The 23,063-nt window shown below is 30.7% G+C and overlaps 3 protein-coding genes and 1 long non-coding RNA gene across 16 annotated transcripts; 3 read left to right on the top strand and 1 right to left on the bottom strand.

Moving 5' to 3' along the window:
• Positions 1 to 4,303: 4,303 nt before the first annotated feature.
• On the bottom strand, positions 4,304 to 6,798 carry LOC123893141. The gene is made up of 4 exons (XM_045943064.1): positions 6,443 to 6,798; positions 5,374 to 5,509; positions 4,862 to 4,955; positions 4,304 to 4,658 (listed from the first exon to the last, which is right to left on the bottom strand). The coding sequence occupies exons 1-4, from the start codon at positions 6,718 to 6,720 to the stop codon at positions 4,381 to 4,383; spliced, it is 786 nt and encodes a 261-aa protein (XP_045799020.1). The 5' UTR covers positions 6,721 to 6,798; the 3' UTR covers positions 4,304 to 4,380.
• Positions 6,799 to 7,891: 1,093 nt separating this feature from the next.
• Positions 7,892 to 8,611, top strand: LOC123892501. The gene is made up of 2 exons (XR_006803203.1): positions 7,892 to 8,099; positions 8,203 to 8,611. It is a non-coding gene; the product is annotated as an uncharacterized LOC123892501 (long non-coding RNA).
• Positions 8,612 to 15,265: 6,654 nt separating this feature from the next.
• On the top strand, positions 15,266 to 18,844 carry LOC123892651 (cell number regulator 6). The gene is made up of 4 exons (XM_045942497.1): positions 15,266 to 15,410; positions 16,240 to 16,354; positions 17,149 to 17,414; positions 18,331 to 18,844. The coding sequence occupies exons 1-4, from the start codon at positions 15,303 to 15,305 to the stop codon at positions 18,559 to 18,561; spliced, it is 720 nt and encodes a 239-aa protein (XP_045798453.1). The 5' UTR covers positions 15,266 to 15,302; the 3' UTR covers positions 18,562 to 18,844.
• A 246-nt stretch (positions 18,845 to 19,090) lies between these two features.
• On the top strand, positions 19,091 to 22,560 carry LOC123892653 (glutamate receptor 3.3-like). 13 transcript variants are annotated; one of them, XR_006803236.1, is made up of 7 exons: positions 19,091 to 19,691; positions 20,069 to 20,377; positions 20,512 to 20,732; positions 20,942 to 21,095; positions 21,323 to 21,572; positions 21,773 to 21,922; positions 22,174 to 22,560. XR_006803236.1 is itself a non-coding variant. In XM_045942498.1 (2 exons), the coding sequence occupies exons 1-2, from the start codon at positions 20,071 to 20,073 to the stop codon at positions 20,577 to 20,579; spliced, it is 375 nt and encodes a 124-aa protein (XP_045798454.1). In that variant the 5' UTR covers positions 19,091 to 20,070; the 3' UTR covers positions 20,580 to 20,935. The 13 variants fall into 13 exon arrangements, 1 of the variants encoding a protein (XP_045798454.1); XR_006803240.1 differs by having other exon boundaries at positions 19,091 to 20,377; positions 20,942 to 21,054; positions 21,085 to 21,095; positions 22,174 to 22,404; XR_006803246.1 differs by having other exon boundaries at positions 19,091 to 20,377; positions 20,971 to 21,054; positions 21,085 to 21,095; positions 22,174 to 22,404.
• The last annotated feature ends 503 nt before the right edge of the window (positions 22,561 to 23,063 follow it).

A 23,063-nucleotide genomic window follows, 5' to 3' on the forward strand; every position in this document is an offset into this window, starting at 1 on the left:
AACACGGTAGCAATTAAATTTTAAATATTTGAGCAGGTAATTGATTTTAGGCTTAATTACACTTTTAGAAAGAGATTAAGCTATCATAGAAAGAGATCTCTTGTCCACCTCAAGTCACAAACCCATTGACCTTCGACCCAACTCCCCAACCGTACTGGTACTCTGGGTCTCCCCCATTGAGCCTTTGGAACCGAGTCTTTAGTGGGTCTCCCCCCCAGCCATGGATCAAACCAAAAAGAAGTTATGTGACCATTACCAACCTTTTTAGTCATGCCCTCTAAAATATTTTAGTCATCCCTCTATATATAGTAATTAATGCTACCCGAGCCAACTCGCAAATAGTTCGAATCTCGATTTTATAATTAACTCGTTGAGCTTAAACTTGGTCCGTGAAACAAATGAGTTGAACATAAACTATATATAGTTTGACTCATTTAACTCATGAACTAACTCGGTTAATATATTTGTTTTTGCATATTTATGTCGGTTTGAATTAGTTTCATCTTTCATGTGGTTGATCAAAGATCACCTCCCCAACATTGTCATCGCATCCCATGTGTTAATTAGATCATAATTTGTGTTTATTACTTGATGTGCAAGTAAAGCAATTAGTGTTAGTTATGTTTGTTAGGCAATTACTCTTTTCTTTTTTTTTTTTTTTTTTTTTTTTGTAATTGATTAGCTATTTTATTTTTTAGCATTTGTTTGTTAGTGACTTGTGATGCAAACAATCTTGTCTATTTTTTAGCATAAGTTGTTATATGTTAGATTGAGTTACTATTTTTGATACATATAGATAAAGTAAGATTTTTTATGTCATATGTCGATTCCATGTTTATTCTAAGTTTTTTTTCCTTTATGTTTTTTGTTATTTTTTTGAAATTTCATTATATTTTATTCCGCGCTTGTGTGTGTCTATTATGCAATTTATGTCAAAATAAAAAAAAATGACATGCTTTATATTATGGTGAGTTTGTTAATAAAAGATTTTTGCTGCTAAAAAAAAAACTTGCCTTATATTATGGTGAGTTACTTTTTGCTGCTCAAAAGTCCACACCAAAATTTTTTGTATCATCTTTATATATAGGTATAGATGTATTTAAAAACTATTTTTCAAATTTTTTTAGATTATCTTTTGATAAATAGAAAAAAATAAAAACACGTTGAATTAGATTTTACTAGCATATTTTTTAACTTAGTTATGTTTAAGTCAAAACTTAGTTGTAGATATTTAAACAAAACCAAATCACAGTCAAATCAGAGTTAGGTTTGCAAGCTCCCCTGAATTTTAGGTCAGAGCATAGTGAGGTTTGCAAGCTCTCTTTGGATTCAGAACTAGGGAAATTTGAGTTTTTTAGAAAATTCTAATAGACACATTTGAGTGTAGAATCATATGATCATAATAGATAAAATTAAGTGCAAGATCATAGATTAATTTATCAAATTGATAAAGTATTTGAATTTTATTTTTTAATGATTCACAATACTTTAACATGATTCCTATAAAGGTCAGAGCCTTTGTCATGTACAGAATCTAGTTATCAGCGTTTAACAATTTTCTATGGTTCAGATTCTCTGTCATTTAAGTATTTAAGCAATATAAATTTTAATCAGAGCTTACAATAGTGCTTATACTTGGTGTATCAATTTATAGGACATGTATAGGATCAGAATATTTTTTTTTTTCAAAACATACAGATCATTATATCAAAGCATATAATATCAGAGTGTAATCAAAGCATAGAGTAAAAATCTTTTTTTATCCGAGCAGATTAAAAATCTTTATATCAGAGCAAATAATAATTGTATATCAGAGCAAAGACATAATAGTTTCAGATTATTTGATTATTTGTTCAGATTATTTATCAGAGTTATAATGTTTGGGATTAATGCGCAGGATAAATATTATCAAAATAATTTCTTCTTCTCCCACTTTTGTCATCAATCAAAAAGAAAATAGCAAAAAGAAAATAATTTTATTGATTGATAAAAAGAAAGTACAAAATGCAGAAACTAGTCCTAATTGCAGAGACTAAAAACCTAGAATGCAAGGGGAATATGATGAATAAGACTGAGATGAAGTTTCCTCTCTTTCTTCAACTGTTTGTAGTGGGGAGCCCCAAGATTTTGCCAGATAGTCAGTTATCCGGCTACATCTTGCCTTCTTAACTATTCCCCGTTGGTTGAGGAGTTCGGATATGACTCTTCCATATGGGATGAAGTCCAAGTTGCCCTTGCGTGAGATTTCAATGCATGACTTCATATAGTTAAAGATGGTAAGGGGTAAGTTGATCTTCTGCTTCATCATTATGAAGTACAAAAAGTGCTTGTCTATCGTCAAGGCTAGTCCCGTCTCTTCTTTTGGCATGAAGTTGGACACCAAAATCTTGTACCATAGGTTTGCGACGGGTTTGAGGGATTTGGTTTCTGTTTTGTTTCCAGAGAAATCATACAACTTTCTGATTATGCTTGGTTCAAGACCACTGTTGTATCTGTATTTCTCGATGTCAATGCCTTTCTCACTGCATCTAATGAGTTCAGCAATATCCGTGGGAGTGATGGTGATAGAACACCCGAGAACCCTAGTCTCGATAACAGGGGTGGTATTGGCTTTCTTCTCCTTGATGAATGCATTATTCCAGAATTCCCTAACAAGTTGTGGATAGGTAGGTCCATCTAATAATGTAAAGTATTTCTCCCATTCTTGAATCTTCACGGTTTGGTGAAGATTGATGCCTTGTTTCTCAAGGTTTTCAAAGTTAATGACTTTTTCTCTGATAACTGTGACTTTGTTTGAGTTGCTAGATGTGGCCATGGTTGTTTAAGAATGAATATAGGGTTTCTAAAGTGGTTAGGATTGAGAGATAATGAAAGGGTTGATTGAGATTGATTGTATGAGTTTGGTTTTGCTGTGATGGATCACTAAGGTTAAGGTTCCTTAAATAGGGAGATTACGAGGAAAGATATGATGCAACATGTATATCCAAATCTTTTTTTTGTGACTAAATGTATATCCAAATCTTATTAATGATTACAACTCATTAATATATTAAATAATTAAAAATAAAAAAATAGAGTATTAATGAATCTAAATCTAAACCAAATCTTTTTTTTTTGTTGACAAAATCTAGACCAAATCTTAAAGATAAGGGAAATAAAAAATCTCTTGCACTACAATTAACCATTGTATTCCCTTTAAATTTTCATATATTGTGCGGTCACCACCAAAACGTAGCAGTACTTAAGACAAGTAAGGATAATTTGTTCTTAGCATCAAACTTTTGAATGGCATTTGACATAATATTTTTGTTTTGCATTTACATTTAGTCATTTTGACTTGTTCAAAAAAAAAATTAGATAAAGACAATTTTATTTTGCATTATTCTTATATATATATATATATATATATATATATATATATATATATATATATATATATATATATATATATATATATATATGAGTCAGGATCCGTTGACACCAACTAGTTTGACGCCAAATGTTACACCTCTCAATAACGTTTTAACCGATATAAATTTTATAAAATCCACTGTTGGATTGAAAGTTTACATCATATAGATCATTTGTGTAAAATTTCAAATAAATCCAAAATCATTTGATATGTTATTGAGATACATCAAAATTAACGGTTTTTGTATTTTTTTAAATGCCGTTAATCTTTATGTGTCTCAATAGCATATCAAATGATTTTGGATTTGTCTGAAATTTTACACAAATGATCTATATGATGTAAACTTTCAATCCAACGGTGGATTTTATAAAATTTATATCGGTTAAAACGTTATTGAGAGGTGTAACATTTGGTGTCAAACTAGTTGGTGTCAACGGATCCTGACTCTCTCTCTCTCTATATATATATATATATATATATATATATATATATATATATATATATATATATTTTAAGTTTAACTAAGTGAAGAATACTTTAATTTATTATATCTATACTATATATAAAAGATACCAACAATACCCTTGATTTTTTTTTAGTAGCAACAAAAATCTTTTATTAACAAAAAATTCACCATAATATAAAACATTTTTTTTGGACATAAATTAGACACAGGCAGACGCGGAACGCGCTTGCCTGGTCCGCTAGTACTTATAATATTATTGTTTTACTATTTGCTACATACACTGAGGTTTTATTAATTTTTATGTTGATTTTAAGTTGCAAATTTGGTACGAATTCATTTATAGACTCTATTTCACAATGCTAACTTTTTGTAAAAAAAAATTATGAAAATGTGTGGAAGTGAATGATTCCTGGTACAAACAAAGATTGCAAATGAATCGTCTAAATTTTAAGAATCTAAAATGAAGCAAATGAAATGCTGTTATGATATCCATACATGCTCATCAGACTTGACGACTTTGATATCGAGCCATGATTACAATCAAAAGGATAACTATGGAAAGAAGTGTAGATGATCTAACTTTTTCATCCAGTTGTGTTGCACTTGCATCTCTTGCTTTTGTTGCATTTTCAATCCCAGGGTACTTAAACAAATCATTCATAAGTGATTGAAAGCTTTCTATCATTTCCAAAATCTTACCTTTCATGATATGAAATATCCAATTTAAGATTTCTATGCTGATGTCTTTTTCTTCTGAAATTTGAGGCCTTTGATAATTACCTGGATGAAAGAATACAAAGTTAGATTGCATTTAACTTTGTATCGTCCGTAAGATATATAACTCAACTTATAATGCCGATATTGTTAGGTTGAATATCTTCACTCTGGTTAAGACCTGAGACCTGACAATTGTGTGTGTGAGTTTTAAGTGGTGTTTGACACTTCGTCTATAGACAAAACAAAATTATAAAAAAAATACATACCTGTATTAGGAAACTCCAGAAGCCTTTGATGCAGCACATTTCTTATGACAGCATCCCAAATGGCTTCATCAGATGATAATGAAACCACTAATCTCTACAAATTATAAATTGAATATCCTCGATAACATCAGTGCCTCTCCAACAATTTGATGAATAAATTCACTGACCCAAAAGACTAATGTGATCGAACATTTTCAATTTAATGAATTATTTTGAAATTTCATTAATTTCAATGACCAAATTGTTCGTCGTCAAACTGCACAAAGTCAGCACATACTGAGCATCAAATCAAGATCAGATATGGTTAAGATTTTAAGTTGAGATTTTAGTTATTTCTTAAATTTAAAATTGAGTTTTAAATCTGAACCGATCTTGTATTGGACAGCTTAGATGTGGCTGAATGCAGTGCAGACAGGAAGAACCGACTGCACTCAAACATGGTCCCTTTTGTACACAACCATTAAAAAAATACTTTTGAATGTTTTGAAACTATGAATAGTGAAGAGGGTAACCTTAACAGCAGGATCAGCTTGCAGCAACTGAAGAGCATCATAAAGTCTTTTATATCCTTGAGACAGCACAATCCTTGAATCATAAGTGTCTGAGATTTGTTGAACTGTGATTGTGGATGATACTGCTTTCATGAATCTGAGACATTGCAATTTGAAAAGGAATGCTCAATTTGGTTACATGATTCTTAGAAGACTTTAACATCAAATGAGAATGAGATAAAGTTGATTCATTATGAGTAATAAGAAATGTTACAGCCATTATATATGACTCAATATCGAACACTTTTAAGACTCAGTATCCGGCCACTAATCCGAGGGACACCAATCTCACCTTCCACCGGCAGGGATCCATTTAAAATCAGAACTTTATGGACTGAACCAACACAGAAAGTGACACCGGGACTAAATATAGAATACTTATTGACCAAAGTAATACAAGATGAATGAATAATTGGAACAATGTCAATATGCTTTTAAATTGCAGTCCGCAACCGCGATATAAAGGATTTCAAAGTCACCACAACAACACTACCGCAATTTCTTCCATATTAACAATGTTTTTTTTTCTGCATGTTTCCACAATATAAAATTTCATAGCATAACTCCGACCGTATTTTAAATCTATAGTATTGTCATCCAAAATAAAAAAAAGGACACTAATAAAATTGAAGCTAAACTATTTATACCATCATAACAATAACTACCATTTTCTTGGATTTATAGTTTCAAGAAAATTCTCCATTTTTTTTCTACAACCAATCCTAAATTAATTATATATTTCTGAGGGCAGAACATGGAAAACACTAAATAAATATCTTTTCTTTATATATTGCAAAACCAAAAATTTCATCTAATAAAAAAGCCTCCCGAGACATTTTATCTCAAAAGGATACTCCATCGGTGATAAAATAAGCAAAATTCACATTTTTAGCTTCGTTGCAGGTATCAGATACATTGATTATGCAATGAATCTAAAAATGTGAATGTTACTTATATTTTATCACGGAATGAGTAATTAACAAGTAACAATATAGAATAAGCAATTTAATTGACACAACATGGAACTCACTCTTGTAGAGCTGAAATTGCATCCTCAACTTCCCTTTGAGATGGAACAGTCTCAAACACATGATTATAGACACAACCACTTGCTGTTATCTCTTGTTTTCTGCTTAGTTGACCATTATTACAGCAACAAGAAGATAAGGTGTTATTCGTGTTACTATCTATTTGAAGTGAAGGTTGGAGATTGGAAGATGAAGTAGAAGATGATGAAGAGAAATTGTTATTAAGTTTGTTTCTGAATTTAGGTACAAGATTATCAACATGCATAGCTCCACCTCCCATTGATGAATGCTTATTGCATTTTTCAATATGTGTAGATAAGTGATTTTTTAGAGTTTTCTATAATCTTGTTGGCTAGTGGCCATGATGGAGTGTGTCATCACTTGTGTTGTGTGGGCTTGCACAAAAGTATAGGCCCAGTGGCATTGTTGGGTCGGCATAAAGTTGGTTTCAGTTCTACCGGATGATAGAATCCAGCAGGTGTTACAAATACTAAAGGCGCGTTTGATTTGTTAAAACCTGAGATATTGAACCTGATAACTTCAATTATACTATTGTGTTTGATTTTAAAACTGTTTCTGGTGCTGGATAAATCGGGAGTCAAAAAACATGACAAAAACTGAAATTTTTGTCATCGACCGAATCACGTGACAACTTTTTGTAACAAAAACAAGTTATCTAAAATACCAAAATAATATTTTGTCCACCAAACATCGTACAACATAAAATTTGTTCAATACCTTAGATGTTAATCTCGTGTTGTTCTGTCAAATACTTATATTTTATATATTATACGAACTTAACTTATAAATTTATATTTAGATTATCTCTAAACAATATTTTTTTAATATCTCTGTTTACCACCTAACTAACCAAGTAGAAAAGAAATAAAAATCAGCTAAATGATGTAGATAACTATCATTTTCATAGTTATCACATTTCTATCAATTAATCCAAAGACATTATATGCTAATCATGAATTTTTATGCTCTCTTGAGGAAATATTAATAAATATGAAATCTAACATATAGTAGCGATATAGCTCAGCAATTGCCCAAAGCTCACATGAAATCCACAAAAATATTCCTCTTTTGTGACTTCCCCTTCTTTGTCATGAAAGGTTATAGAATAAGGCAAACTTTGTAAAATAAGAATGAATTATTTTCCCTCCTTCCATAGCATCTTGCTTTCCTGGATAACTATTCGACAGACGAAACCTCTCGGTTTTCTTCTTATTAAATTGGTAAGTTTTTGAAAGGTTTTCTTCTTATTTGATTGGTAAGTTTTTGAGGTGACCTCTTTATTAAATGTGCTAAAATGACAAACATAACACTTTGATGCACGTAAAAGATATTTAATAATAATTTTTTTATGTGGCTGTTTTACTAATTTTTCTAAACATACATAATGAACCCTTTGATTTACTTAAAGAGACGTTTAATAATGACTCTAATTTTGTGAAGGTTTTTTTTACAAATCTATATAAGTGCTAAAACTATTTAATGTATCTAAAGTGAGAACGATCTTATTAAATTATAAGATGATGAAATTATGTTTTATTTCTTACATGCAAAAGGGTCACAATATAGTTGGAATTATTAAGTTTGTTTATGTTATGATCATGTGTCTTTCTCTATTTGTTGATGCATTTATCTTTGATAGTATGTCATTTTTTGCCTTTCTCAAAATTTCCTTATTTTCTTTCTACATATTATTTTATCTCATTTTAATAACACTTTTTTATTTTATATTTTTTCATCACAGCGAGTATGTGTGCTGAAGATTCTGATTGTCAAGAAGTTACGTGCTTAACTCCTAAATCACCTTATTGTAAGAAGTGGCCATTTTTCTCCGAAAAAGGCGTATGTGATTGTATTGCAGAGAGAGTGCCATATGTATGGTCTCTTAAAAATTAAATTAAATTTCAATGAATTGTTATTTGTGTTGGCATCCAATAATTTGTTATTATTTCTTTTTATATTTTCACGAACATTGTACTTGTGTCTTTGTATTCTAAGATGATTGTAATGAAATGAAATTAATAACACAAAAAAGAAAAATATATAAATATTTTTCTTCTCTCTTAAATTTTGGAAATATTATGATGGCCTTAAATTCATGTCCTTCATAACAACTTGAAGAGTTAAGTAAAAAAAAATAGTTTCATGTTGCTTCTAAGCCTATTTTTAATTTTTTGCATAATATTGTTAATTACTCCTAACTCCTATGAGTTTCTCACACTTTAATTTATATTTCTCTAGCCTTTTTTTCAACAACCTCAAATGCGTTTTCTTTTTTAAAAGAAATGGAAAAATATAATATCACTAAATAAAATGTAATAAAAGATATGGAAAAACCAATGTGTAGGTCTAATTTTTTATAAAAAAATTGGTGTGTCATATTCTTTTTTTTTTTTGAAATTGGTGTGTCATATTCAATTTAGCACGAGTAGCTCTAAATAAATGTCCAGAAAATCATTCGTAGTGTTAACTCTGTTGCTAGATTTTCATTTTTTAAATTCTTTTATTTAATTAATATAATTCTAAAAACAAAACAAAGAAATTTTTTTTTTTTTCTTCTTAAAACCAAATCATTTACTGACGGATTTTTCCGCCACTAAATTGTTTTTTCTGACATATCACTTGCATTATTTTGCCACTAAGTTGGGAAATTCTGATTTACATTTTCATGCGCATTTTTTAAGGGAAAATTTACATGATTTATTGGGAGATCTGTTCTGCCACTAACTACACACATAATGGCGGAAAAAGACATTTATTAATAAGGGATTATTTTTGCCAATATATCATGTTTTTCTTACCTGGTTCAATTGAAAAGTTTTATTATAAAGGCTTTATTATAAGCAAAGGTTGCAGATTCGATTTCTATGTGAGATAAATTTCTATTTTTTTTTAATATAATTGCGCACGTAAATTCCCGCCTAAACTGCAAATAAAATTAGGGTTAACCTAGTTGCACATTATAGTAACCATTAGAAATAAGAAAGATGTCTAAGCATCTGAATCGTTAATTAACTATGTCAAAATCATTTATTGAATTTAAACTGAATTAAATCTAATCTGTCAATATAAACTGAACAGTGAACAAACACCCCAGCAATATGATCAACTTTATACTATTTTTTATTATAAATATTGTAGTTTGTATATGGACACTACTGGGTCTAAACTAAAGCGAATAAAAGTCTATGATAAAATATAATTTGCATCAATGTGTACCTCAGTAATGCTATTTAAAGCGAATTTTCACGAACCGCCTACATATTCTCTCTTTTATATTTTTTAGAACGTGGACATAGAGTGTGGCCTTATTTTTAACTTCTCAAAAAATTAATAAAAAATATTAGTTACGTTTTGCAGCATAGGTGCAATGAACATAGAGACCAACCGCTTGGATGGTAAGGTAACAGAGCGAAAGGCTTGACTCAAAGAAGGCTTGCCATACAATTAGTGTGTATGGCCTATGTGTTTCGAATTGATAGCTTTTATTTAATTTAAAAAAAAAAAAGTGTTGTTTTGTTGGGTTGTTTGGTTAGTCACACCTATTTAGTTTTATTCGGATGACTTATCTTATCATTATTATTTTGTTGTTGTAGTGGTTAGGATTGTTTTAGGTTTTAATAGGTGACTTTTTTTCCTTTATGAAGGATTGTATCCCACACCGTACCCTATCCTTTGCTAGAAAATTGCACTAAAAAGATACAATGTCTTAGGCTTTTGCTTAAGGTATAAGTCAAAATAGAAACCATGGCTATAAAAACCAAGCCAACTCCCTTCCATCCAACAATGATCCTCTTTTTGCCAATGTATCAGCAGCCTCTTGATTTGATTCTCTACAAATATGAATAAACAATTTGTCCATATCAAGGCAATTTGTCCTATCCAAGCACATCTCTAAAGACAATGGCAAAGAATTCTAGCTCCTTTGAATCTCTATTTAGTGGATTTTTTTTTATTAATTAATATGTGACTATTTTTTTTTTAATTTTTATTAAGTAATAGGTACCTCTTTAGTTTTATTAAAATAGTACTTTTCATACGTTGTATTTTCCTTCTCCCAATATTCTTTTTTGCAACATAAGTTTTAAAATTGTTGGGATAATCAAAAATTTTAGCAGTTTCATCAGGTCAAATTTTAATGTGGATGATACTGCTACACTTTGCATTTCTGTTACAATTTCGTCTCAATATGTTCTTATAAAGAACCCACTTGGATTGGTGCATTGATATTGGCTTGGGACTTGAGAGTGTGCTCCTCTTGAGGTCTGAGGTTCGATTCTCTCTGGTACCAATTTAAGTGAGCTATGGCTTGAGTTTCTATGTTTGCATTATTATTGGTTCATGTTTTTGTTAGTTGGTTGTTTTAAGTTTTAGTTTGGTGTGATTGGAACAATTGCTACTTTGATTTTTTTTTGGTGGGCTCTTACTATTAGATTTTTTTGTTACACGCGTGGATGTCCTATATATGAAAAGGGTTTTTTATGGAAGTTTTTTTTTTGCTACGAGAATTTGTTATAACTCTGCGCTGTTATGGAGTTATGCTATGGTATTTTGAGATTTTTTTTTTTATAATAACTCAAAATCTTAAAAAATCCCAAAACCAAACCAAACATTGAATCTAAAAATATCAAAAATTAAAAAATTAAAAGTTATCATAACATAACTCCATAAGCACCAGAAAGTTTTAACAAATTCCCATAGTCCCAAAAAAGCTTCAAAAGAAAAGTCTTTCCATGTTAAAGGACACCCACCCCAAGCAGCGTAACAAAAAAGTTCAACAGTAATAATAATTCAAAGTAGCAGCAAATAAATGAACTGATATGCATTTTAAGTTGACTCTGTAAGAACTTATTCAGAGGAGAAATTGAAACGCAAATGTATATTGGGAGAAGAAAATACAACATATATATATATATATATATATATATATATATATATATATATATATATATATATATATATATATATAATCCTAGATAGTTGTGGAATTGTCTATCTAAACCCTAATCCATAAACTAATGAAAACTTTTCATTTAGCCACATCATCCACTTACATCCATTTAATGTAGGGTGCTAATTGTAATTATTATTATTATTATTATTATTATTATTATTATTATTATTATTATACTTATTATTATTATTATTATTATTATTATTATTATTATTGTTTTGGGTTATTATTCATTTTAAATTTTTTTGTTCATTTTATTATTTTGTGTATTTTATTGTTTTTTTTTCTTTCAAAAAAGTTAATGTTTTTGCTAATAATATTTTTTCTAATCTTTGTAAATATAAGGAGTTGGTCGATTGTCAGGACTATTTTCTAATGTTAGCAAAAAAAATAGATAAAATAAAATTTACTAATGGTTGTTATGCCCCGTATGATTTTTATCATATTCGATATTTGAGTATGAGTTAAGTTGGTTTATCTTTGCTCCAATAAGTTTCAAATTAATATAAATGTCAAATTCGATAATACAGTAGTTTTTTGGTAAGAGATAATGAAGTAGTTTATCCAACTCAGAATCCTTCAATGAGATTTATAATATAAATAAAAACTTATGTTTCAACATCGATTGTTTTCCATGGTCAATTATATGTTGTCATTTCCATAGTTATTTTGAAGAATGAATTAAAGATATTGCTAATCAATGTTAATGAAGAAGATACCAAAGTAACTTCAAATGTGATGTATAAATAAGTTTTTTAAATGTATAATATATATATAATTCCTAGATAGTTGTGCAACCACTAATCTAACCACAATCTATGAGTATAACCACAAACCGATTTCATAGTGACATGACAATTTATGGATTACCAACTTATTTTGGTAGATGCAATAGGATCCATTGTAATCTTTTCGAAATGTATAAACACATCTTTAATATCTATCTTATATTTACATCACTTTTATTATTATTATTATTATTATTATTATTGTTATTATTATTATTTTGTTGTTGTTGATATTATTATTGTAATTTTCATAATATTTATTGTTTCAATTTATACGAATGATTTTTCAACATTATAATGTAAAATACCGTATAACACTCGTGCATCGCACGGGTGTGAGACTAGTATATATATATATATATATATATAGGGGGCTGCTAACTTAGACCCAGTTGGGTCTAAATTAGCAAGGTGCACCTTTTGAGTTGGACAAAAATACCCATTTTTTAATTTTTTGGAAGAATAGAGCAACAGGGGCATTTCTGTAATTTTACGCAACAGTACACGCGCCCCCACTTCTTTTTCCCCCCCCCAGGACACGTGTCACGCTGTTATTGGACAAAAATCACGCGCGTGCACCACACGCGCCGACAGGCGCGCGTGGTCTGAAGGCTGACGCGGAGAGAGAAACCTTTTTGAAAGGACAGGACACGTGTCACGCTATTATTGGCTGCGTTAATTTTTTTCCATTTTATACTTTAAACTCGATTATTTCGTCGTAAATTAATTTTTTATTTTTTATTTTTTATACCAAAATTCATAATTTTTTTTTCTCTACAAATAGAGACTTGGTTTGTTTGATTTGGACACCGAAAAAAAAACGCAATTTTTCACTACTTTAAACTCGATTATTTCGTCGTAAATTATTTTTTTATTTTTTATTTTTTATACCAAAATTCATAATTTTTTTTTCTCTACAAATAGAGACTTGGTTCGTTTGATTTGGACACAGAAAAAAAAAACCCAATTTTTCACTACCTTAATCTCATCAAATAACTAATAATCAACTTACTGAAACCATTCTACCAGCAAAATGGTTTCAGATTACAACTCTCTGAAACCATTCTACCAGATAAATGGTTTCAGAAGCAAACACAATTAATAAATTACTCACTGAAACCATTCTACCAGTAAAATGGTTTCAGAATACAACTATGTGCAACCATTCTACAAGCTAAATGGTTTCAGAAGCAAATAACTAATAATCAACTTACTGAAACCATTCTACCAGCAAAATGGTTTCAGATTACAACTCTCTGAAACCATTGTACCAGATAAATGGTTTCAGAATACAACTATGTGCAATCATTCTACAAGCTAAATGGTTTCAGAAGCAAATAACTAATAATCAACATACTGAAACCATTCTACCAGCAAAATGGTTTCAGATTACAACTCTCTGAAACCATTCTACCAGATAAATGGTTTCAGAAGCAAACACAATTAATAAATTACTCACTGAAACCATTCTACTAGTAAAATGGTTTCAGAATACAACTATGTGCAACCATTCTACAAGCTAAATGGTTTCAGAAGCAAATAACCAATAATCAACTTACTGAAACCATTCTACCAGCAAAATGGTTTCAGATTACAACTCTCTGAAACCATTCTACCATATAAATGGTTTCATAAGGATTTCGGTGTCCAAATCAAACGAACCAAGTCTCTATTTGTAGGAAAAAAAAAATTATGAATTTTGGTATAAAAAATAAAAAATAAAAAATTAATTTACGACGAAATAATCGAGTTTAAAGTAGTGAAAAATTGCGTTTTTTTTTCGGTGTCCAAATCAAACGAACCAAGTCTCTATTTGTAGAGAAAAAAAAAATGAATTTTGGTATAAAAAATAAAAAATTAATTTACGACGAAATAATCGAGTTTAAAGTATAAAATGAAAAAAATCACGCAGACTCATTCATATGCTGACACGTGGCTGCCTTTTTCAAAAGCAAAATTTTCTCTCTCCAGCTTATAATCTAGTGTGGCGCAGACAGGATGATCTGATAGATCAGGATGATCCGGGCTGTCTGATTGATCAGACAGTCTTAATGAGATCACATCTTGGTTGTCTGATGGAAATCAACGGTCTGTAACCATGGTCCTTCCGTACGCGCGCGACACTGGATCCACGTCTATTAATTGTTTAAGAAGGTGGGGCGCGTGTTGTTATTTTTTTTTTTATGTAAAATTACAGAAATGCCCCTGTTGCTCTATTCTTTCAAAAATTAAAAGAATGGGTATTTTGGTCCAATTGAAAAGGTGCACCTTGCTAACTTAGACCAAACTAGGGTCTAAGTTAGCAAACCCCATATATATATATATATATATATATGAAAAGTGCTACTATTCTACGAGAAAGAAAGAGGTTAGCGATATTTTTTGCTTTGAGAAAATTATATCAAATTTACAAAATTATCCCTTATTTAAAACTGACTTAAAATAATAACAAATGATTTTTTTTGTCAAATATAAAAGTAGACATTTTATATCTTTATATTTTTAAGTGTGTGTGTGACACACACAGAAATAGAAAGTAAAAATGACAAAATAGGCAAAAAAAAAAAATGAAACAAATGTGTACATAAAAACATGTTCTTTAATTGAGGCTTGAGAAATAGTTGAGGAAATCTGAACAAGAACGAGATTTGAAAAATTGCATCAAGATAATCATTCATTCGATCAAACCACATTTTCCTCTCAAATTACAACATTTTTAGATTTTGATCATCTCGTCGTATCATTTAAGGTATCTCACCATCATTTCACTCTCATATTTTCTTCTATATATCTTTATTCTTCATGCATGATGGAGTATATAATATTAATTCTATTATAAACTCATCATATCTATTGATGTGGATTTGGATTTCAGATCCTCTCTTACGATGGCGAAACAAAAAAAATAATTTAAAGCACATACATGAATTTTTTTTTGTTTAACCGTAGAGAGAGGATCTAAAGTTTGTGATGATATGTGTGAATTTCATTTATATTGTCATTTTAAACCTTCTCTATGCATTTATAATATAATTATTTGAAATTTAAAATGTTATTTGTTCAAGTATAATTTTGTGTTATTATCAAAGGTGGCAATACATTATGGGAGATCAAAAGTCAAGGTATGTGAAGTTGACCAAAGATAAAGAACAAGCACCATTTCGAGATATTACTCCTGGAGAGCTTAACCAACCCATTGATGTTCCACAAGTAATCTACTTAGCTACTTTTTTTTTTCTTCCATGTTTCTTATTTTGAGGATTTTGAAGGATTTTACAATGTTGATGAAATAGAAATTTAAAAAAAATGATAAATTGTTCAATTTCTAGTACACAATATATATCGCCAATAAAAGGATTTAGATCTTTTTCTTGAATTGTTGGTCTCATTGGTGAAAGCAAGTTTCTATTGAAAATTAGAAGTTCCACATAGGTGAGACAAGGAAAACCAATGTATAAGTTGTGGAGTTTGAGTCCATTGCTTCGAACTTTTTGAAACAACACAAACTCGTTCGCCACTATGCCACACTCTAATTAGATTTGGGAAATAATTCAAAATATTTCTATGACGTTGACACAATTAGCAGGTGTCTAACATGTGTCCAAGATATTTTTGAGAAGTACGACATCTGAATCGTGTTCGATTCAGGTGTTGGTCCTTCATAGTTTTTTTATACCAAAGAAAATTTTCAATATAGAATACTAGTATAAAGGAAGAAAAGATATAAAGAAGCACAAAATACATAAGAGAACTCCTTAATATTGGTTGTGAACTTCTTAGTTATCTTCTTATTTGGTTTTATAAAAATTATTGTCTTATGATATAAAGTTTTTAAGTTGTTCTTCGTATATTGAAGATATATTTTCCTTCTTATAATTATTCATTAATATATGTTTCTCTTTTTTTTGGTCAAGTTTAATATATGCTTCTCTATATGTCACTAAACTAACAATAAAATAACAATACATTAACTAAAATATTTATCATTATGTTATTTTTCTATCTCATTGATGATTGGATATGCATGATCTTTTTATAGTTAAATGCTCGTAGATGTCTTGAATGTGGACAAGTTTTACCTGAAACCTACCAACCCCCAGCTGATGAAGATTGGACAACTGGAATATGTGGTTGTGTCGATGATATTGATAGCTGTAAGATTCTATTTGCCATGATGAAAAAATTACTCATGTGTTTATAATTTTGATTTACATTCTTCTCTCATAACTTATCATTGTGTACTACATTTGAATACATACAATGTAGTGCAGTGTATGGTTCTAAATTGCATTTGCAGTGTGATTGTGGTTATTTGCAAAACTAAATATTATGGTCAAATGTATGAAAATGCTACTGAAGATTTGGAAAACACATGGATGATTGCATAGTTGAAATGTGTGCAATTTTGTGTAGGAAGTCTTAGTGGGAGGAAAACACAAGAAATGAATGACTTTTGTATATGAGTATAATGTTTGTAACTTGACTAAGATTTGTATAATTAGCTTTTGGTTGATTTTTCTTATGTGCACTATATGCTTATACAACATATGCTCTGAAGTGACTATAGTTGTTGGCCTAGTCTTTTATCTTTTAAATGTTGAAACTCTTTAGTATTGACTTGAAAACAAAATTCTAAGATGATATCAAAGTCTGTACAAAATTTGTTGGATCACCTGCTATTAGGTTTTTCCTATCGGGTCACCTACTATTTATATTTTCATGCACCAAGTCCAATAGTGTTGGGCATAAGAGTTGTGTGTCGAGAGTCTCACATCGGATGTAAATGGCCTGAACATGAGTAGAGACAATCATAATCTTACAAGCCTATATATTTTGTAGGGTTGTCTTAGACTTAACTCATATTTGAAGCCTATTTCTCCTAAAATCATATGATATGTATCCTTTTACAACAATATGATGCAATTTTGATAATGAAATTGTGTTGTAGGTTGGACTGGACTCTTTTGTCCATGTGTTCTATTTGGAAGAAACGTTGAAGCAATAAGAGATGACATACCTTGGACCAATGGATGTGTCTGTCATGCAATGTGTATAGAAGGTGGAATGGCACTTGCTGCAGCAACAGCATTTATGAATGGAATTGATCCGGATACAACTTTTCTCATTGCTGAAGGCCTTTTCTTCACTTGGTGGATGTGTGGTATTTATACTGGTCTCTTTCGACAAGCTCTTCAAAAGAAATATCATCTAAAGGTGATTTTATTTGCTTGTCATTGTTAGTAATATTAGCCCAAATTTTGAAAATATTGCTTCTAGTAAAGATGATGTGTAATTTGAAATTTCAAATGAGCTGCACATATATTCATGGTTCTAAATTGCGGTCTACATCTACAATTGTGGCCCCAATTGTAGTAGTTGTTTTAGATGCCTCCACAACCACAACGATTTTGTAACTTCAATTACAACTGTATCAGATGCATTTGCCAGTACTTTGTCTCAATATAAAAGTTTGAAAGGTAAGCAAAATCGCAACCGCAATTTAGAACCATGGATATATCTATATTTGTATATCCCTTCAAAAAAATTCAAGAAGCGTGAGTGGTGCTGATCTAGAAAATTTAATAGCTCATCGCATCCACAACTATGAGTGCCACATAACAACACATCGTAGTAGGCATATGTTAGAAAGCCGTGCTGGAGAGCACCATTTTCACTTATTGCCTAAACAAGGTCATGCATGGGTCATTTCGAGGGTAATCTGTACCTTCTCAGCTTTATGCACACAACTGTAGTATTCTTCACATATTTGATTAAATAAGAGGTCCAATTCAGGTGCAACACTTTGCTTGCGATGAGACATATATCCAAAGTATCCATAAGCTTTTGTTTTGTGAATTTTTGGATTGATATTGAGTTTTGCAAAATCATGCTATAACACTAGGATTTTGACAAGAGCTTCACTCTAAAGCTTCAACATAACTACAATGCTATTGTGAATCGCCAAATTCACCGTCAATCCAAATATGAATATAAAAATGTATTTTGCTCAATTCCATATCTTAAAAAATATGCTTAATTACTATAATCATGATGGACTATAAACTCGTTGTTAAATTGGCATAACTTATAACTAGAATTGTTGATGATTTATTCTTTAATTTTTTTTTAGGACTCACCATGTGATCCTTGTATGGTGCATTGTTGCTTGCATTGGTGTGCTATATGCCAAGAGCATCGAGAGATGAAGAACCATTTATGTGATAACAATAACACTGATGGAACTATTACAAATCCCCCTCCAGTTCAAGAGATTAAATCTGATTTAAACAAGGAGTCGACATTGTCAACTAAATCTTCTACAAAGGATGAACATAACAATTTGGCAATTACACCTATTTAAAATATGAAAAATGATAAACAGTGTTTCTAGGGCAATGGTTAAGAAAACAAAAATGATAATATAATCTTGAAAGTAGAATCTTTTCTACTTAAATCTTTTTTTTTATTTTCATTTTTGTTTTCCTTAACCATTGCTTCAATACACTGTTTAACACATGACGCTCAAATATTTCACCTAGTTGTATCCAAAAGTCAATCCATCTTCCTCCTTTATATTGAACTAGTAAAATAGAGTTCAATAAATATAGAACTAGTTAAAATGTTACTACCTCTAGTCTTTTTTATAATAGATAAGTCACATTTTAGATTCACTGAATAATTGATGTATCTATAATCTACGGACCAACCAAATATATCAATTATCAATGAATCTTAAAAATGACTTGTCTCTTATGAAAAAGAAGAGAGTATTATTTGTTGATAAAAGAGATAGAATGTAATACCAAAACCTTAAGATAGGGAACATAGCCTATAGTTGCAAGCCATTCCATCAATAAAGCAAATTTACTTGATTCTTTCTTCTATCACTAGTACAAATATGACATATTACACTAGTAGTTTACATCTGACGAGCATATGTCAGATGTAAAACGCTATATGGAGTAGCCTTTACATCTGGTACTAATATCCACTGAAGGGAAAAATATATAGACATAACGTTTTACATCTGGTTCTAATATCACCAGAAACAAAACTGAACGCGGTGGCAATATTGTAATTATGGGGAAAATGATCTAAAATAAATATATATCTGACCATATTTAGAGTCAGATGTAAGATGTCATGTTGAGTAAAAAAAAAAAAAAATTGGACAAACTGTGTTAAGTGCTTAAGTGAGAAACGCGTACGATTCATATACATCTTCGCAAACAAACCCTCAAGAACAGTCAACAACACTCACGCGATTTTCCCAAATCCTCAAGAACAACAAACTCTCAATTCCTCTCTCGATTCGAAACTCTCTCAATCACGACAATCCCTCACTCTCACTCGTCCTCTCTCACTCGTTCTCTCAATTTCGTCATCTCTCTCGGTGGTTCGCGAACCCTAGGTCCCAAATCGAAGGTGGGTGAAACAAATTGAAGCTTCTCTCAAATCGTTCTTTCTCCCTACAACTGAAAACACAAACAGGTACTGATTCTATTATCAATTTTTTAATTTCTTTTTGTTTGGTTAAAGTTTGTAATTTTTGGGGTTTTATGTGCGTTTTTTGCACTGTGTTTCTGGGCTTGTGAATAAGTATTCTGGGTTTTATGTGTGTTTTTTGCACTGTGATTCTGGGGTTGTGAATATCTATTTTGGGTTTTATGTGCGTTTTTCACTGTGATTCTGTGCGTTTTATGTGTTGTCACCATCTTTGTAATACCTCCATCTTTCACTTATTATTTTCATCCTTTAGTCTCTTTTTAGTTTTGTTTCCTATTGTAAGATTAGGATATATTCCCATCGGGTACGAAATCAATACTTTAATTGGTGTTACAATGTTTTAACTTAATTTCACAACATAGGTATGGATCGTAGTTGGATGAAAGCTAGTAGATTAAGTGCCGAGTTTGAACAAGGAGTGATTGAATTTCTTCGATTTGATGAAATCAATCTTCCAATTTGTCTTCAGGCCTTTCCACCAGACTCACCATTAGCGGTTGACCTGTCAACTGCCATTTTGGAGTTGGCAGAAAATCGAGATTTACAAAGAATCCATGACAAATGGCTTTTGAGCAGTGCTTGTCGATCACAAGGTGCAAAGCTTGAAGTGGATAGACTCAATCTCAGATGCTATAGTATCGCTTTCTTGTACATTGGTTGGGGACTAGATGGTAATGCTATAGTATATAGTTTCATTATATACCCTGCTTTTAAATTGAGTTTATGTGTTTTATTTCATAATTATAGAGTAACAGAATTGAATTGAATTAGTTGTGACAAGTTTGGCACATCATTTTTATATCAGGCTCAGTTTGGATTGTATTAGAGTTGAAAGGGAGGAATGAGGATTGTGTACATTTTGAGGTTTTATAACCTGGTCATTTTGAGGTTTTGTAGAAGGTATACATTACATGGATCTCGGAGGCTATTTCGATCAACCCTTTATGATCATATAGTTTTGAGGAATGCATTGTGCTTTCATGAGATATCCAGCCTTCATGGAGGATAGAACAACATGTTTTAGAGGTAAGCTTGAACTCCTAAAAAGTTGCAAATTGTTTCGAAGTGTGTTTTAGAGGTAAGCTCTATTTCGAAGATTTTTCTAATTGTGTTGTTATTTATGGAATGTTGCTGCCATTCAATATGGTACTGAAGTAATTTCAAGTTGAGTTACCTATGGCAATGTCAGAGTTGGTGACATAGTTATATGATAGATTTCTACTTTATTATTTCAGGTCTTGTTAATATTTTTTCCATTTGGCAGCAACTTGTTGACAAAAGTTTAATACATGTATGTTTTCACAAATGAGAGGAAGAATTGAACTATTTTTCAAGCAGAACAAACTTAGTAAAAAAGCATGTCAGGGATATACTTCAGGTCAATATCTTGTAAGTGTTGGTGTTTGCATTAGTCTGTGAACTTGGTTGTCCCTTAACAATGCTTTGTCTGCAGTGAACTTGGTTTTCTACTATCATAGTTTCTATTTTTGTGTCTTACTGCAAGTATTTGTGTGCATTTTGTGCTACACGTCACTTGCATCATAGAAATAAGTTTATACTATTTCTCCTTTTCTTATTAGACTTACTTTGACTTGATAGTTACATGTGCATTTCAGGTTAAAATTGCAATAATAGGTTCTAGGAACATGTGCTTTGGACTTGATTTCTTGACAGCACAAGATGTTGTGTTTTTGGAGCTACCTCAGTACTCAACTTTGATGCTTCAAGTTCTGTTCAATGGGAGCTACCTCGTCCACTTACTGCCTATTAAAACTTTGTTGATGTTTAAATTTTTCTAGTGCTTTTAAAGTTCATCAATTGGCAACTTTTGGTAATAAAAAGAAGGCTACATGGATTTTTCCCAAAGTAAGTGTAAGTATGGTGTACAAACAAATTTTGAATTAGTTGCTTATCTTAGTCTTTAGTGTATAATCATCATATTTCACCATATGACCATTCTGGTATCAATGTTCATTCAATAGAAATATAGGGATTATCTTTTGTTCACCCTTTGGTTCTAGTTGATTTTGAATTAACATTTTATTTTTCAATTCTTTCTTCAACAGGTTGTTCAATTCCTTTTGGCATGTCGTGAGTGTCTGAGTTCAGAAGACTTCAGCGAAAAATCTGAGAGTAGCCCAACAGATTCACAGAAGCTGGATCCAATTCAAGTAAATTTTCACTATCACAGAAGCTGGATCCAATGCTTCCTGAAGGTAACTTCATCCATTTTCTGCATTTTTTCTGCATTACTGGGGCGCTCGAGGCAGCAGCCTTTAGCTCACGTTGTGTTGCATTTTTTTCGATTTTAGATCATGTAGTATGATACTACCCGAATGTATGTTAATATATATATATATATATATATATATATATATATATATATATATATATAAATAAGTTGATCATGTATACGTAATGAATTTGAGCCATGTATGTTTAAGTAATTATATATTACATATTGTAGGTGTTCGATGATCCCATGTCATTAACCGAGGAGGAGCTGTATGAATTGCGAAACAGCTGGGCTACTTGTTTTCTTGACCTGTACAATCCCGAGGTAGATTATGATGTTGCCGATGATGAGGCTTAGGAGCTAGCTAGGTTAATTTGTGTGATGTTACAATGGATTCACATTAATTAGGATGTTTTGAATTGTAATGACTTGTATTTTGCTTGAATGTCATAACATTTTAGATTGTTGGTATTTTGCTTGAATTGTAAGACTTGGTATTTTATTTGAATTGTAATGACTTGGTTGAATGTAATTGTATTTTGGTTGAATGTTGAATTGTAATGCTATTTTGGTTTTTTTAATTACAAAATAGGATTTAAAATATATAAAAAAAAAAAACGCAGGATTTTGAAAGAAAAAAAATTAAATAAAGTTACTATTTCACATCTGGTGACTTGGTCAGATGTAAAAGGTCCAATTTAATTATAAAAAAAAATGGTGAGCTGAAACACGAGAACAGAGGTAAAAGGGGATAATTTTACATCTGGCGAATGTCAGATGTAAAAAGCGTAAACTTACTACTTCTTGTACGTCTACCTCTGACTGGGGTCAGATGTAAAATGGGGTTTTGGCCAGATGTAAAAAGTGTTTTCTGTACTAGTGTATTTTCTTTTTTACACTAATTAAATTTACTTGATTCTTATAGATAGTTTGACATGTTGAAAAATACGAAGCATTATTAACCTTATGATCAATCATAGGAATATACAATAGATTATTCCCATGCACTCAAAGATTGAAATTTGGCCCAAACATCTTCCCTAAGTCCGAATTATATATGTTAGAATTCAGTTAGAAGTTAGTTACATTTAATTGTACTAAAAATTCACAAAAGTTCTCTT

This window comes from Trifolium pratense, linkage group LG6 (genome assembly GCF_020283565.1).
Source record: "Trifolium pratense cultivar HEN17-A07 linkage group LG6, ARS_RC_1.1, whole genome shotgun sequence".
In the NCBI taxonomy this organism is placed as follows: domain Eukaryota; kingdom Viridiplantae; phylum Streptophyta; class Magnoliopsida; order Fabales; family Fabaceae; genus Trifolium; species Trifolium pratense.